A 16,277-nucleotide genomic window follows, 5' to 3' on the forward strand; every position below is an offset into this window, starting at 1 on the left:
TTCCTGGGTTGCCATGGTTGCATTCGTAAAACAAACATGTCAAGTCTGAAATCATGACTTTGACTAAAATGCTACTGCAGTAAGGTTGTCTCTTTGGATTAGTTTATCAGGCCACACCTACTTGCCTTGCCATCCAGATAAGGCCAAAATCATTGCATTACAGGGCAAAAGCCCTAAAGTTTTTGATCCTGTTCCTTACTTTATGGGTGTGGAAAATCCTTGAGGCTTGTGACACAACACATTCTTGACAAATACTCACCTTTACTCTTTCTGCGCATGTGCAGTCGGCTGGTATGAGTACGCTTCTTGAAGGCATCTATTTGGCTTTTGTCAAGAACCTTGCCAGGACTTGTGTTGTAACCATACTTAATAATTGAAGATGTAGAGGAGTCTAAGTAACAAAGATGAAAATGGTATGTAAGTCAAGGACTGGGAAGAGACTTTTTTAATAAGTGATGTAACTGGCTTTTGAAAAAAATGGCTAGGGGCTGTGCCTGAGATTGCCAGCAGGATTAAGCATGCAATGGTCCTTGCAATTTAATACCAAAAAAGCACTTCATTTTTAAAACAAGATCCCGGAATCATATAATCTCTACACAGTATACAGTAAGTGAGTTAAACATTCTGATTTGATATGGAAAAGTTGCATCCCTGTTTTATGAACAGGGATTCAATCTGAACAGACTGAATCTGTCCAAAATATTACTTTCTGATATTTTTTTGTTTTCCCAAATGTTGGACCCTCCTCCTAAAATGATGCCTGATGTAATTGTAGGTGTTCAAATCCAGTGCATTTTCACCTGTTTCTTTGTTACTTGAATCTCTTCTCCCACCTCTCTTGACTGCAACTTGATCTCTCTTTGATCCTACACTTTTCTTAGCCACAGGTTTATAGCCTACATCACTGGCAAAATCCCTGCTGGATCTGTCAGTGAAGTCCATTAAGGAGTCTGACAGTCCTCTCTTCTGTATCTTGATATCCAATGAATCCTTGTCTATCTTTGCTGTAGCCTCATCTATTCCACCCTCCTCAGCTGAAGCCTTTAAGCAATCGTTGCTCACTGAAAGGTTGTTGCTTTTTACCCAAGCTTCCACTTTACTCTGTGATGAATCTTTCTCAGGAAATGCTACAGACCTTGAACAAAATGACAGAAATAAAAAAATAATAAATGAAGTACAATATATCAATTAAAAAAAATAAATTTAACCACTTGCTCCTTGGGAGCCCGGCTTCGGGTACGTATTCTTTATATGCAGAGCCGGGTTGCCCGAAATCGGACAAAGGGAACTGGGCCTTGTAACAAAAGACCATACTTGTAACAAAAGACCAGGCTGATGGGAATTACAAACATTTTTTTCACTGTAAAAAGCAGAGATAATCCAGTCCTTTTGGAAATAGTATACCTCTGTTTGAGGTATTCATTGTGAGTGGACCACCAGGGACAAAAGTGCTCCACTACTACAGCGATGAGCCACACAGTACCGCTGCATGCAAATCTGGCTGCTATTGAAAAGACACTAACAGCATACTGTGGCAGCTTTGGGAATAAAAGAAAATTAAGTAACACTGTACAATCTGGGCTCTTTTTACAAGGCTACGGAAGGGTGCCATGTTTGTTAGTGTTTGATACCCACTATAGGACGTGTGACTTAGCTGGTGCAATCAGTCTAATAGCAGGCACACATAACAGGCTCTAGTCAGCATGCAATGAGCAGCCAAGCACGGTAACAGGCTCTAATCAGCATGCAATGAGCAGCCAAGCATGGCAACAGGCTCTAATCAGCATGCAATGAGCAGCCAAGCATGGCAACAGGCTCTAGTCAGCGTGTAATGAGCAGCCAAGCACTGTAACAGGCTCTAATCAGCATGCAATGAGCAGCCAAGCATGGCAACAGGCTCTAGTCAGCATGTAATGAGCAGCCAAGCACGGCAACAGGCTCTAGTCAGCATGCAATGAGCAGCCAAGTATGGCAACAGGATCTACACAGCATGTCATAAGCAGCCACGCATGGCAACAGGCTCTAGTCAGCGTGTAATAAGCAGCCAAGCAGGGCAACAGGCTCTAGCGAGCGTGTAATGAGCAGCCAAGCATGCAACAGGCTCTAGTCAGCGTGTAATGAGCAGCCAAGCATAGCAACAGGCTCTAATTAGCATGCAATGAGCAGCCAAGCATGGCAACAGGCTCTAGTCAGCGTGTAATGAGCAGCCAAGCACGGTAACAGACTCTAATCAGCATGCAATGAGCAGCCAAGCATGGCAGCAGGCTCTAGTCAGCATGTAATGAGCAGCCAAGCACGGCAACAGGCTCTAGTCAGCATGCAATGAGCAGCCAAGTATGGCAACAGGATCTAGACAGCATGTCATAAGCAGCCACGCATGGCAACAGGCTCTAGTCAGCGTGTAATAAGCAGCCAAGCAGGGCAACAGGCTCTAGCGAGCGTGTAATGAGCAGCCAAGCATGCAACAGGCTCTAGTCAGCGTGTAATGAGCAGCCAAGCATAGCAACAGGCTCTAATCAGCATGCAATGAGCAGCCAAGCATGGCAACAGGCTCTAGTCAGCGTGTAATGAGCAGCCAAGCACGGTAACAGGCTCTAATCAGCATGCAATGAGCAGCCAAGCATGGCAGCAGGCTCTAGTCAGCATGTAATGAGCAGCCAAGCACGGCAACAGGCTCTAGTCAGCATGCAATGAGCAGCCAAGTATGGCAACAGGATCTAGACAGCATGTCATAAGCAGCCACGCATGGCAACAGGCTCTAGTCAGCGTGTAATAAGCAGCCAAGCAGGGCAACAGGCTCTAGTCAGCGTGTAATGAGCAGCCAAGCATGGCAACAGGCTCTAGTCAGCATGTAATGAGCAGCCAAGCATGCAACAGGCTCTAGTCAGCGTGTAATGAGCAGCCAAGCATGGCAACAGGCTCTAGTCAGCGTGTAATGAGCAGCCAAGCACGGCAACAGGCTCTAGTCAGCATGTAATGAGCAGCCAAGCATGGCAACAGGCTCTAGTCAGCGTGTAATGAGCAGCCAAGCACGGTAACAGGCTCTAATCAGCATGCAATGAGCAGCCAAGCATGGCAGCAGGCTCTAGTCAGCATGTAATGAGCAGCCAAGCACGGCAACAGGCTCTAGTCAGCATGCAATGAGCAGCCAAGTATGGCAACAGGATCTAGACAGCATGTCATAAGCAGCCACGCATGGCAACAGGCTCTAGTCAGCGTGTAATAAGCAGCCAAGCAGGGCAACAGGCTCTAGTCAGCGTGTAATGAGCAGCCAAGCATGGCAACAGGCTCTAGTCAGCGTGTAATGAGCAGCCAAGCATGGCAACAGGCTCTAGTCAGCATGTAATGAGCAGCCAAGCATGCAACAGGCTCTAGTCAGCGTGTAATGAGCAGCCAAGCATGGCAACAGGCTCTAGTCAGCGTGTAATGAGCAGCCAAGCACGGCAACAGGCTCTAGTCAGCATGTAATGAGCAGCCAAGCATGGCAACAGGCTCTAGTCAGCGTGTAATGAGCAGCCAAGCATGGCAACAGGCTCTAGTCAGCATGTAATGAGTAGACTAAACACGCAAAGTCACTCCCTCTAGTCATCATACGACATATGTAAGTTGCACTCGACAGGCCAAGCATGACATGTACACACACGTGTGTAGATTTACATGAATGCACTGAGCTACGTACACATACATGTACACTGTTGGCTATGGGTCCTGTGCATGAAACCCAATAATCTCCCCTCGACAAAAAGTGCTGAGACCGCCTTGGTGTTATGACCGATAATGTTGTACCATCCAATAATGTAATAACATTTACAGATAATTTAATACCAGCTGATAATGTAATTAAAATAAGCCGATAATGTAATAACCCTAGCAACCAATAATGTAATAACAGAGGCTGATTACGTAATAACCATAGATTTGATGGTATTTCATAACAATATAGGGATTAAGGTTTTGTTTGAGTTTTTCGGGCCAATCGTCACTCATAAATATAGAAAGCTTGGAAGTACATGTAAGCTACGAAAACTCGAGAATACGCATTATACTCAAGTGAAAAAGAGGATAGCGGGAACCAGAACGAGATTTTAACATGTACATGTATAGACAGATGACAACTGCTGCATCATTTGTCTTGTTACTGTAATAAGTACATTAAAATGTGTGACAGTAAGAGCTGCTTCCATCCCACTTGATCATCTTCTGTCAGATTCTAAGAATTAAATACAGGGTCCTAAGAAAAACATGCATACTGCTTTTTTATGTGTTTCTGTTTGCATTTAGCATACGTAAATCATGTCTTAATCATGAAATTAACTATTACAATAGTGTTTGCATTCAGCAGACATGCAGCCCGATATAATAGTATAATAATGTGAAACATGTTTTTGAAGATTGACCTTAAAGTAACTTGTAATTTGATATCAGACAGGGTCACTGTGATGTAACTACTATATGCACATCTTTGTCCTGTCCACAAAGCAATTAATAAGCAACATGCAGTGACAGAGATGATTAATTAATCTTACCAACAGCTGCCTTCTACCATATTGCCACTCCCAGACTCAAATTGATGCCTGCGGAACACCATCTTAGTCACTGTGGAATCACTGCTTTGCACTTTAGCCCTGTGTTTATGGCAATCATTTTGAAAGATAAATGGGAAAGCAGCTAGGTTAGAACCCCTGGCCGGCAGGAAAAATTGTGCAAAGCATAGGCAGAGGGTATGTACATGTACATGTAGGAGAAGAATTAAAACGGCTAGTTGCAGATGAGTACAAATGAAGTCATCCATACAAATGTGGGGCTATGCATGAAGTTGATGTGACATGAATCATTGCTTCACATGACATGTTAGTATTCTGTATGTATCTATTGAAACATTTGTAAATTACCATGGAATTGTTTATGAGATGTTACATGCACTGGTTAAAGTGCCATCATTCTACATCCAACCTGACAAGTACAAATGGTTCCTGTGACTAGCTGGAAACAAGCACAGATTCAACAACAGAGAGGGGTGTCCCTCAGGTGGGAGACCACACAATGAATTACATTGTACACACAGATGTATGTCTCACAGTCATGTTGGTATTACATGATACACAGTTATTTAAAATGGACTTGGTTTAGTGCATTAGTTCCACAGATATCAAATTATTAAAATTCCAAATAGTGTTCTCTACAAAAATGAGCAGAAAGTGTGGAGATCTATGCTGTATATGCTGTATATGGGCCACTCCGTATCAGCCCACCAAAGCTTTTGACCACAAGTCTTCCAATTTTGATGAAAATTGTTGAGCTTCTAGATATTGATAGCAATATGGTCAGGGTTGAGATCAAGAAAAATGGCTAATTTTAGCTTATAAAAGCGTCACCCTGTGAGGAAAAAACACATCACACCCGTTAGAGTTTTCACCAAATAACCATTAATTTGTTATAATGAGAACTAAATGCTCTAATCAACAGTTTTATTATATGTTTAAATTGTTATAACATTTAAACATACATCTGCGACATTCCTACCAAGTTTAATTTAAATGGTATAAAAGCAATTGGAATGATACTACACAATCAGGCATCTTTTATCTCATCATAAAATGATTGTCCAAAAACATAACTGAACTTCACCGGCGCACATATTCAATGCATTAAAATCTAACTTGAACAATGCTAACTTTTCTCATATCGAAACCTATTCAGAAGAGCCAAGAATAACAAAAATGGCACATATGAGTATCTCTCTTGCAGTACATGTTTTGGTGTTAATAAAACAGTTTTTGTACCCATTTTTCCTGTGAGTCCAGTCTGGTTTTGTAAAAATGGATATGTCGTCACAAGCATCTAATGAATGTTGATTTTGGTGATGTATTACCGTGGAGAGGAAATACCACAGTGCGCGTGCAGCTTGCATAGCGAGCATTGCTGCCGACGACAGGACCAACTTGAAGAATGTTCTCATTCTTAGGAAACTTGAAGAATTTCAATCCCGGTTCTTTGGCAGCATTTCTAGTACATCCACCAATGACAGACCATTTTGGCATTATTGTAAATGATGAAAAAAGGAGCACAAACTCAAACACAAACAATGGCCAGATTGTGGAAATTTTTCATAAAACTCAAAGACACCATTCAAAAGTTTTGGCAAAATTACCAAAAATACAGATGCACTACAGACATGATTTGGTAATGTCTGATTACATGTACATGTAATTCCTGCTAAACACAATAGGAGTTTATTGCCAAAACTTTTAAAACCATTGGAGTTGGTCTTTAAGATATGCCCTTTGCTGCGTGCAACATATTTTCTTAAAAGCTTTTTATTTATTTTTGACTGGAAAAGAAATTTAAATATGAATGTACACTTGATTTTTTTTAAGCTTTAACTCTGTTGAAACAATCAGATGTGCACCTTTTTGATGCACCAACACGGAACAGTTTTTAAGCGCGGGGATGTGATAAAATTAGTTACAGAGGTTTGTGGTAGCACTATGCAAGGGTATCTCTTTTACAAGAGTGTGTGGTTCTGAAAAGAACCGGAGGATACTCAATGTTTAGGAGAGTACATGTGTATGCTCTGTCCATTGTCAAGAGATTGTAGAGGTTCCAATGTGGAAGCTGCTTATATTGTGTCTGGAGGCGGTGAGGTGTGTAGCATGGTGCTACCGTAAATCTCTACGACTAATTTGCTGTCTTCACCATGAAAAGCTTCAAAGCTCATCTGATGTGATAAAATGTATCTTCATTTGACATATGTGCATGTCTATGTGGACAGCTGAGGTAATCTTTTGTTGAATGTTAAAAGATCAGACTTTTGTATTCCCTGGTCCTTGTTCCTGCCTTAGGAGAAGCTAAAAAAATATACTAAATTCTTTTAGGCATATCCTTTGACTGCCATTCAGAAAACTCACGGAAGTGGATTTAATTTTTTTGTAATTTTTATTTTTAAACCTGTCCTTCACTGACATTTCCAGCTTGGTTTGTTGAAAACCAAGATATTTAACACAGGGTATCAGGCCACTGGCACTCACTGCTTTCTTATCCAGCCAAAATGACACTGTCAAGCTTGACTGGTCCCCTATCCATGTGCACTTCTTGACACTACTTGCTATAAGCACACACTGAGCTATAAAAGTGCTTGATTGGTACTTGCAATGAACAATGTAAGTTTGGATTTTACTTGTAGCTCCACAAGGCCTTGCAAAGGTCATTTGCTGTAGGTACACTTGTCATGCATGTACACTTTGATAACCCATGAACGCAAACTGTATGTGCTCGAATATCTGCTGATGAGTAAGAACCACAAATACAAGAACTTCAGGAAATTTGGTATTTCACATCAAATCGCCAAGGCATCTTTGCAGGAAGGGGAGAAACCTGTGACAAGGTATGTGAATAAAGGACCAAGTGTCAGTGATGAAAAGCTGCTAAAGATGAGGATTTAGAGTCATTAGTAGGCATCAAGACTGTCCATCCTGTACTTGCTCTAGTTACTGGCCACAGAAAGCTGTTATTTTTCAGTATGTTTATGTAGAGACTGGGGGCCAAAGGGTTAGGATGACTGGGGCAGTGAGAAGAATTGAGCCACCTCCCATTTTCTAAAAGACCCCATTAGGTTAGCATCTCCAAAAGCCTCTCCTAACCAAACCCCTACTGCTTGGCTTATTGTGCCAGCCCTTGTTTGAAACTGAGAGCAGAGGTGTGACAGACAAGTCTCTGGCACCTCAAAGCCAACAGCTCTGGGTGAGCAGGGCTCAACAGCCATGGAGGCAACCCACCTAGAAGGGAAACTCTGACCACAAATCCCAAGCCATGGGTAATTTGGTCCCACTGCCTTGTGGGTAATCTTGGGAAAGACCAAGGTTAGAGGAGTCAGGAGGGGAGCCCCTTAAGGCGGTTTGGGGCAAACTCTTTCTTCATTCTGGCAGCTCCTGCAGCCCAGTCACAGACAAGACCTTATGTTTTGCATCCCTCTTGGCTAGAGCAGCTTGGCCAAGAGGGAGGTTGTGGTACTTGGGCAACCCACAACCTCCGTACACCTCTTTGCCAAGGATTCAGAGACTCCACTCATCTTTCCTCCTTTTTTGTCTGTCTTAAGTCCTGGGGTGACAGTCTGTCATTGCTAAGGGGCCGGAAAGTTGGTGAACTGCACGCCCGTGCGCACTTGAGCACGCAAGAAGTAGCTGGCCTGGGTGGGCACTATTGTTGCAGAGAAACTACATGTATGTCACAAGACAAAGAGACATATTTACATACTGCATTCTTTCCGCAGACGGAATGATGTTGGAAAACATGATCGAATAGAAGATACATTTACATATTGCGCTCTTTCCATGGATATGATGATGTTGGAATAAAATGATCGACTCACAGAAACATCCACATATTACGTTTCCCATTGCGTTTCCCATAGATTACACACATATACCAATGACGGTCTTCTTCTCAGAGCTGGCCTCTGGCAGCAGGAGCATTGGTCGGCCACTCAAGCACTACAAAGATTGTCTAAAGAGGTCCTCGTAATCCTGTGGTATTACTAAATGTAGGTGGGAGACTTTGGCCACTGACCACAGTGCCTGGCGACCTGCTGTCCAAAGGGGAGTACAGGCATTTAAGGAGTGGCGTCTGCAAGATCTGGACCTGAAGCGTCAAGCCCGTAAAGAGAGACGACCTGATCCAAGAGCTGCTGAATCAACAGCTGCTGAATCAACAGCTGCTGCATGCCCACAGTGTGGCTGCATCTGCGCATCTGACTTCGGGCTACTTTCCCACCTACGTTTGCCTCTGACGTCTTAGTCACTCACGACTGACTTCCATGATTGAATGATGACATATAGAGACTGATTATTATTCATTCAACAACAAGACACAACAATAAAACAAAAATAAACCACAACAAAAGAAGCACACAAACAAAAGGAAAACCAAAAATGGCAATAACACAAAAAAATACAAATAATTAGGACGAAAAAGATTACATGATGGTAACTAGACAAGCACAAAAACATTAGAAATATGATAGAAATATAGGAGGGGAGTGTGAGAAATAAACATTGCAGCAAACAAAAATCAGTACAAAGTACATTGCAGGTATTTAATTACTAAGTATTCAAAGGCCATTGTGACGTGAGCTACACGTATTCAAAGACCAACTGGTGGTCAGATGAAACCACTTGAAAGTGCTTTTTGTGGAAATGGTATGATGGCTCAAATATTGTGACTCGGATTTCACCTGGGGACACGATTCAGTGATGATAGTTGAATTACTCCAGTGAGGCCAGATATAAGTATCCATCATCATAAGCATCTGGGGAACAGTTTTAGCAATGAAGGTCCTTAAGTCTAAAATCCAAGTCTTACATGTAGACTTTCTAACTAGGTCAGAAATCTCAACATCAATCACAACATCAATGGAAACTGTTGCTCTGTTGTTTTGTATTCAGTAATACACGAGAAACTGTCTCATGATGAATACTCGTTCAATACCACATACTAACAGGAAAAGCAATACTTTCTATATCAGAGGATGCTTACAGGTGCTCTGTATTGTCACATTCTGACTGTCAACCATATCATCACTAACTGCCCTCAATGCTCCATAATCCTCCAGGAAGTTTTGGAGGATTTGGAAGATTGAGAATGAATGGCAATAAATGTGTGATTGTGAAGGATGCAATGTGTCAAGGTTTTGGATTAGACCCTGCATTGTTTACGCTTGGCCATGCATAAATTTCTGTCTCAATTATACATGAAATCACCTATACTGCTCCAGGATACCACTAGCACTGCCCCTACGTGATGGCGGGAATTGCCAGAGAATTTTGGAAGTCTGAGGCAGTGGTCACTTCTCCAAAGAGCAAATTCAATGAATGCCTTTTTTTCTGGGACAAATGGAGGATTTTGAAGGGTTTAGGATATACGTGTACTCTAGCAACAAAAAACCAAGATTTAAGGTGATAGCTAAACTTGACATTTGGACATTTGTTTCACTAGTTTTGCTTCCTATGGCATTACTGAAAGGCTCACTAGGGTGTAGAGGGATTTTTTTGATTTACCTAATGGAAATATTCTGCAGAAGAGTTCATAAAACAAACCTGCAGTGCCACCTGATTGTTAACCACTTCGTGCCGGGGCATTTTTCAATGTTGATGATGCTGGGCCGGCATGACTATCATTTTTTCCGTTTTCAAAATCCTTCAAAAATTCATCATTTCATTTAACGGTTGTTTATAGGCGCACGAAGTAATCTTCAGGCACTACTCTAAGTTGATAGGTGACCTTCATTGACGCCTGAGTATTTCAGCCAGGCCTGCAGCCTTGTAAACAGAGCCCAGATTGTACGGTGTTATATAACTGTCTTTTGTTCACGAACCTGGCTTAGTGCACTGCTGACCTCTTTTCAGTAGGGGCCAGATTAGCGTGCAGCGGTGCTGTGTGGCTCATCGCTGCAGTGGTGGAGCGCTTTTGTCCCCGGTGGTAATCTGCTCGCTCTCAATGCCCCAAACCCTGGTATAGGGTTTCAAAACAAGGCTGGATTATCAACACTTTTGAGAGTGAAAAATGCTGGTAATGCCCAGCAGCCTGGTCTTTTGTTCAGAGTACGGTCTTTTGTTACAGGGCCCTGTTTCCTTTGGAGACCCCTGCCACCCATACAAACCATACGTCGTCTCTGATCCCGGAGTACCCGGCAGGAAGTGGTTAAAACTAGGAACTAGGAAAAAGTAAACCTTAATTCCAACCAGTTTTAAAAAAGTCTTTACAATTTCATAATAAAATCATTATTTTTAACTTTGTTCTTTCTTCCTTTTCACTAAAAGGTGACAATTAGTATTTTGAGGAACCAAAATAAATATATTGTTAATTTCTGTAACCATTCTCTTCAATGTTTCTGACAAAAGATTGAGGACCAAAGAATAAGAGAAACCTGTCCTAATAAACTAAAAAGAAAAAAGTCCTGACTGCATTCATCTAGACTGGATATTGAAATCAAAGCCAACATGAACACTTACTTTTGTGCAATTTACACTTCCTTTTATGTAGTTTACACTTAAATAATTGCATATCTGACTAATTCAATTAAAATAAATTCCGGATATGTGGTGACAGTGACGAAATGTGAACAATGTTAGAGGGAAACTTACAGATCATCACTGTAATCGGAATCGTTCTCAACATCTACAGCTATAGATGATGTCTCACTCTCATCACTGCCAATGTGGTAGTCTTCATCAGATGTCAGGCTACACAGAAACATAAACACCAGTCTCAGCAAATGAGGTCATATGAAGTGGGATATAAAAGTTGATATACTCCCAAAAAAAGCCAGATATTCAAGAAAATTAATTATCTGCTAATGACAATATTTACTTAAAGTCTCTTAATAGGGCTGAATCAAATCAAATAATTAGATATCCAACCCTTAACCTTTCAAACGACAGAATACTGAAATATTCAGTCATACTGGACGGCAGATTTATGATGAACAAGGCAGGAACAGAAGCAGTTTCATTAATGCACACAACTGCACATTATGATCACCACAAATAGCTTCTCACTTTTATGACTTTCACCAGTAACGATTAAGCAAAGATTTAAGTACACAGTTGCCTACAAGTATAAATGTGGTATCACTGGAAAGCCTATTCATTTCTCTTTATTCTTGTATGTGCATGTGTATCTCTCAAAAAGTTATAAATGGGCATCTTTCCTCATCACTGCTATCTCCTGCCCCATCTATTATAGTCACAATTTAGCAGTGGGAACCAGTGTGAATGTTTCATGTGTTGTATGTTATTTTAAGTGATGACTCATGGGTGACTCAAGGAAAACTCATGATAAACAATATTATTTCATTTTGCAATTTGACTTCCTTTTTTGGATAGGAAATATTCTTATTTTTATAATTTTTCTTTTAATTTCCTTTTTCACATCAAATCCCATTCCATAACATGGTTTTTGTTCTGAGCAGGACTTCTACCCTTTTGCAATTTTCAATTGACTTCAACCTTGGCAGGTCTTTCAACAATCATCCAAAGATGGTCCTAGAAGAAAAATTCGCAATGATAACTTAGTTTATTTATTATTGATTTTTGAAAAATTAATTTTGCCATAGACTTAGTTCACAGATTGCAGAGTTTTTGGACTGTCCTATATCAGCCTATGAGGGCGCTAATGCAGAATTACGGTTACACCTGCCGGGTGGGGCTTCAATTTTCAACAAACTGTCCTATATTAAACCATAGATGGCGTTGTTGCACAAGAACGTTAAGACTACCTGAGCTTTGATTTTTGTCGATCATGTGTGAGCACACCTCAACTTCGACCGAGAATTACTAGCAGAACGAAAGAGAAATCAGACTAAATTTTCCCTTCCATTCAATTGCAACTATACCCAAGACTCAGAATATCAAATATTTCATGATTTTTTTCCAGTTTTGACTTAAAATTAAAGGAGCAGTTTCCTGCAGTTGCTAGCCTGGAAAAGCCTGTTGACTTGGTACACATTTTCGAGCCAGAATTTTGGTCACTCTGCAATGTTTAATCGTTCCCAAAGTCCACAAAGACACTGATGCAAGATTTATTGCAAAGGGATGACGCCATGATGACGTCATCACCTTATTTTTGTATTGATTTTTGAATATTTTATTTTTTCCCATATGTTTTGTACACATTTTTCTAAATAACATGAGTGAACGGGTAGTCCTTTACTCCGACGCAAGATTACTATAAGAACAAAAGAAAACCGGTTACTTTACGATGTGTTATTTGATTTGAAATATGGCTAAGAGTCTGAATAGGAAGTAATATTTCATAAAGTGTTCAGTTTAAGCGCAAATCATGTGACATGAACTTAAAGGAACAGTGCTTCTGCAAACAAGTGTAAGACCCATTGACTTTGTACACGTTTTCCAGCGAAAATTTTTGTAACTGAAAGATGTTTGATCATTGCCAAAGTGATAGCAAACAAACACACTGATGCAAGAATTGTTAGAAAGGACTGACGTCATGATGACATCATCACCTCCTTTTATATTGATTTTTGAATATTTTATTTTTCCCATATGTTTTGTACACGTTTTTCTAATTCACAAAAGTCAACGAGTAGTCTTTCACTTCAGCTGAAGATTACTATAAGAATGAAAGAGAAATCGGGTACTTTACGCTCTGTTGACTTAAAATATGCCAAAGAGTCTGAATATGAAGTAATATTTTGTAAAAAAAAAAAACCTTGTAGCAAAAATGTTATCAAATGAATGACGTCGAGATGACGTCTTCACATGACTTTTAATTGAATTTTGAATATTAAATTTCCCACCTAGACTTTGTACACATAGAAAATGCAGCAAACATGCACACATATGCCACAAACCTTACCATCTATGGTCTCATTCATAAAAAAACACAAATCATCTATATCTTTCAAACACAAAACCAGCATTTACACAAAAACCCAAAACAGCTCAGTGTTTATTTACCAACAAACACAACGCTCATCTCGTTTTCATTTTTAGCTATTTCGGGCAGCGGCCAAAACAACTATTGTTTTTGTTAATTATTTTTTTCTTTTAATTTTTTTATTTCTTCTTTCACATCAAATCCCATTCCTTAACATAGGTTTTTGTTCTGAGCAGGACTTCTACCCTTTTGCAATTATTGATTGACTTCAAACTTGGCACATCTTTGGACAATCATCCAAGGATGGTCCTAGAAGAAATTTGTGACGATGACGCCATCGCGCAATTTCTTTTTGAATTCTGAATATTTAATTTTTCCCATTGACTTTGTACACATTTTCAAGCCACTATTTTCAAACCTTCGCAATGTTTGATCGCTTTCAAAGTGATAGCCAACAAAGACCCTCATGCAAGAATTCTTCAAAAGAAATGACACCATGATGATGTCATCATGTCATTTAGTTTGATTTTTCAATATTTAATTTAGCCCACTGACTTTGTACACGTTTTCAAGCCAGCATTTGGGTTAGTTTGAGAGGTTTGAACAACTTCAAAGTTACAAACAACAGAGATCCTGAAGAAAGAATTTCGCCAAATTTATGATGTAACGATGACGTCATTACCTATTTTTAAAATTAATTTTTGGATATTTAATCTTCCCCCATAGGTTTTGTACACGTTTTTCGTCAGCCTGTCCTTGGAACTTTGGTCAATCTGAATTATTTCCTTCAATGTACACTTGAAGTCCCTCATGAAGAGAGGCTCCCAAAGAAAAATTGTCAAAATAACATCATCAGGGGTCACGTGAGATTAAAGCTGCAGTTTTCCCCATGGGGTTTGTACACGTTTTTTTACAACGCAATGTTATCGATCTTAATGAGGGTAGTCCTGAACTTTGGCTGAGCATCACTATGACAACGAAAAAAAAAATCTTGTTTTTCATTTGATTACAAGGATACCCAAGAGTCTGAATATCAAATAATATTTCAGAATTTTCTTTCAGTTTAAATGCAAATCACATGACATCATAAAGGAGCAGCTTTTTTGATTAGGTGTCATGTAATTTACTGGTGATTTTTCAATATTCATTTCAGCCCCTTGACTTCGTACACATTTTCAAGCCACCATTTGGGCAATTATCAGAGGTTTGATCAACATCAAAGTTAAACGCAACAAAGACCCTCATGAAAGAATTTTCCTAAAGTTATGACGTTGTGATGACGTCATTACCAAACAGAAAGTTCCGAAACAGCTCAGTGGTTGTTCACAACCACGTTCATCTCGTTTCTAAATAGTTTGATCTTAATAATTTGTGAGATCAATATGATATCAATTTCTTAATACTGTTAAAGTATGTCTCCCGTGCCACAATTTGTTGTTGCCAAGAATCTACTTATATGCCCAATCTTCAGTTTTGTCTAAGGGAACACTCTCTCTTCGGACCTCCAGTCATTCAATATTGAGTTTAAATATCATCTTGAAATCTTGAAAGTTTCATTATTTTGTTTTATTTCAACAAATCTGCATCAATATAAAATCAACTGTCATAAGTTGCTTTACTGATATGTCCAATGCACAAGTACCCTACCACTGATCTGAGTCACTTGAGTTAGTTGATAGTGACTCTTTGGAGTCTGAGATTCCTTCATCTTCCATTGGATCACTCTCATATCCTTCCTTGCTATTCTCTACAACCTCTGCAAATGAAAATAAGAAAAAAAAAGTCAAACAGAGCTCCAAATTAATTTCACAAACACATACAGTACGTATCAAATAAAATTTTTTGATGTTAATTTATAAATAGTACATTTCGGCAAAAAAACCCACCAATGTGATCCAACTCAGCGAAGTATTCATCTCCATATTCCTGTCCTCTTCGATTAGCTTCTTCTGCTCCCCAAAGCTGACCCGCGTATGTACAGACAAAGGCCCCTTGGGATATATCATCCAAACAACGCAGACCCCAACCTCTGTCCCCAATAAAACACAAGACAATTCAACATAAACATACAATGCATATTTATACTTTCGAGTACATGCGTATGCACATTTGACTTGTGTTGCTAAGCTTAAGCCCAGCACACTTTTACAAATCACACAGAAACTCTGCAATTTAATAAAGTAAAGACAATGCATTTGAAAACCATTCTGTTGTACTGACTTCAGTTGCTTTAAAAGAACACGTCATGTGGAGTACCAGTTGTATCATTTCCTGTATCTAGTTGTATCATTTATATTTCTTACGCAAAAACTGCACTGTAAGAAATGGAAAATCTGTATGCCAAATGATTTATCCAACAGAGCAATGCATTTCAAACTAATTCTGAAGCAAGTGAACAATACAACAATGAAACTGGTTGATGCCAATTTATGCTTTTTTTCATGAGAAAATGACCAGGTTTTTGAGGGGTTTGTGTCAAATTACTTTTTCCTTTAAAATTTTCTTTCAAAAATAAATGCCTTACAGAGAGAGTAACTTTGAATGTCTTATAAAACTCATTATCCTTTTTTTATTGTGAACATTTAAAAAATCACACTAATAACTGAAACGAGTTGTGATATGACTACACACCGTCTATCAGTCTTGAAAACTTGCAGACGTAGACTTAGTCCATTTTGGGCCACTCTATTGTGGCACTGCTTGTTGCAGGTACATTTGCTGTTACACTCATAGATGCTAATATCAGGGTAAGAAAACACTCCATTAACTTGGTTCTAATACAGTCAGAACAAAATTGTACTATGTGGACTCAGATTATGGCTTTGAGAGGTCTAGAATCTAAAAAAAAAATGGTTGACTACTGCAATGTGAAATGTATCTCCCAT

The 16,277-nt window shown here is 39.6% G+C and overlaps 1 protein-coding gene across 7 annotated transcripts in view; it reads right to left on the reverse strand.

The window, feature by feature from the left end:
* LOC110986848 (histone-lysine N-methyltransferase SETDB1-like) overlaps positions 1-16,277 on the reverse strand; it is a 163,072-nt gene that overhangs the window by 22,713 nt on the left and 124,082 nt on the right. For 5 of the 7 annotated variants that reach the window (XM_022249096.2, XM_022249097.2, XM_022249098.2 and 2 more), the window contains exons 27-33: positions 16,024-16,128; positions 15,279-15,421; positions 15,040-15,148; positions 11,139-11,237; positions 4,527-4,625; positions 801-1,135; positions 260-391 (exon numbers count right to left, since the gene is read on the reverse strand). In XM_022249096.2, coding sequence (XP_022104788.2) covers positions 260-391; positions 801-1,135; positions 4,527-4,625; positions 11,139-11,237; positions 15,040-15,148; positions 15,279-15,421; positions 16,024-16,128 — 1,022 coding nt within the window. The remainder of the gene's footprint in view (positions 1-259; positions 392-800; positions 1,136-4,526; positions 4,626-11,138; positions 11,238-15,039; positions 15,149-15,278; positions 15,422-16,023; positions 16,129-16,277) is intronic. The other 2 variants (XM_087130865.1, XM_022249099.2) reach the window with 2 other exon arrangements.

The sequence above is a fragment of the Acanthaster planci genome, linkage group LG20 (genome assembly GCF_054643075.1).
Source record: "Acanthaster planci isolate LZ-2023a linkage group LG20, COTS_SCS, whole genome shotgun sequence".
Classification (NCBI taxonomy): Eukaryota; Metazoa; Echinodermata; class Asteroidea; order Valvatida; family Acanthasteridae; genus Acanthaster; species Acanthaster planci.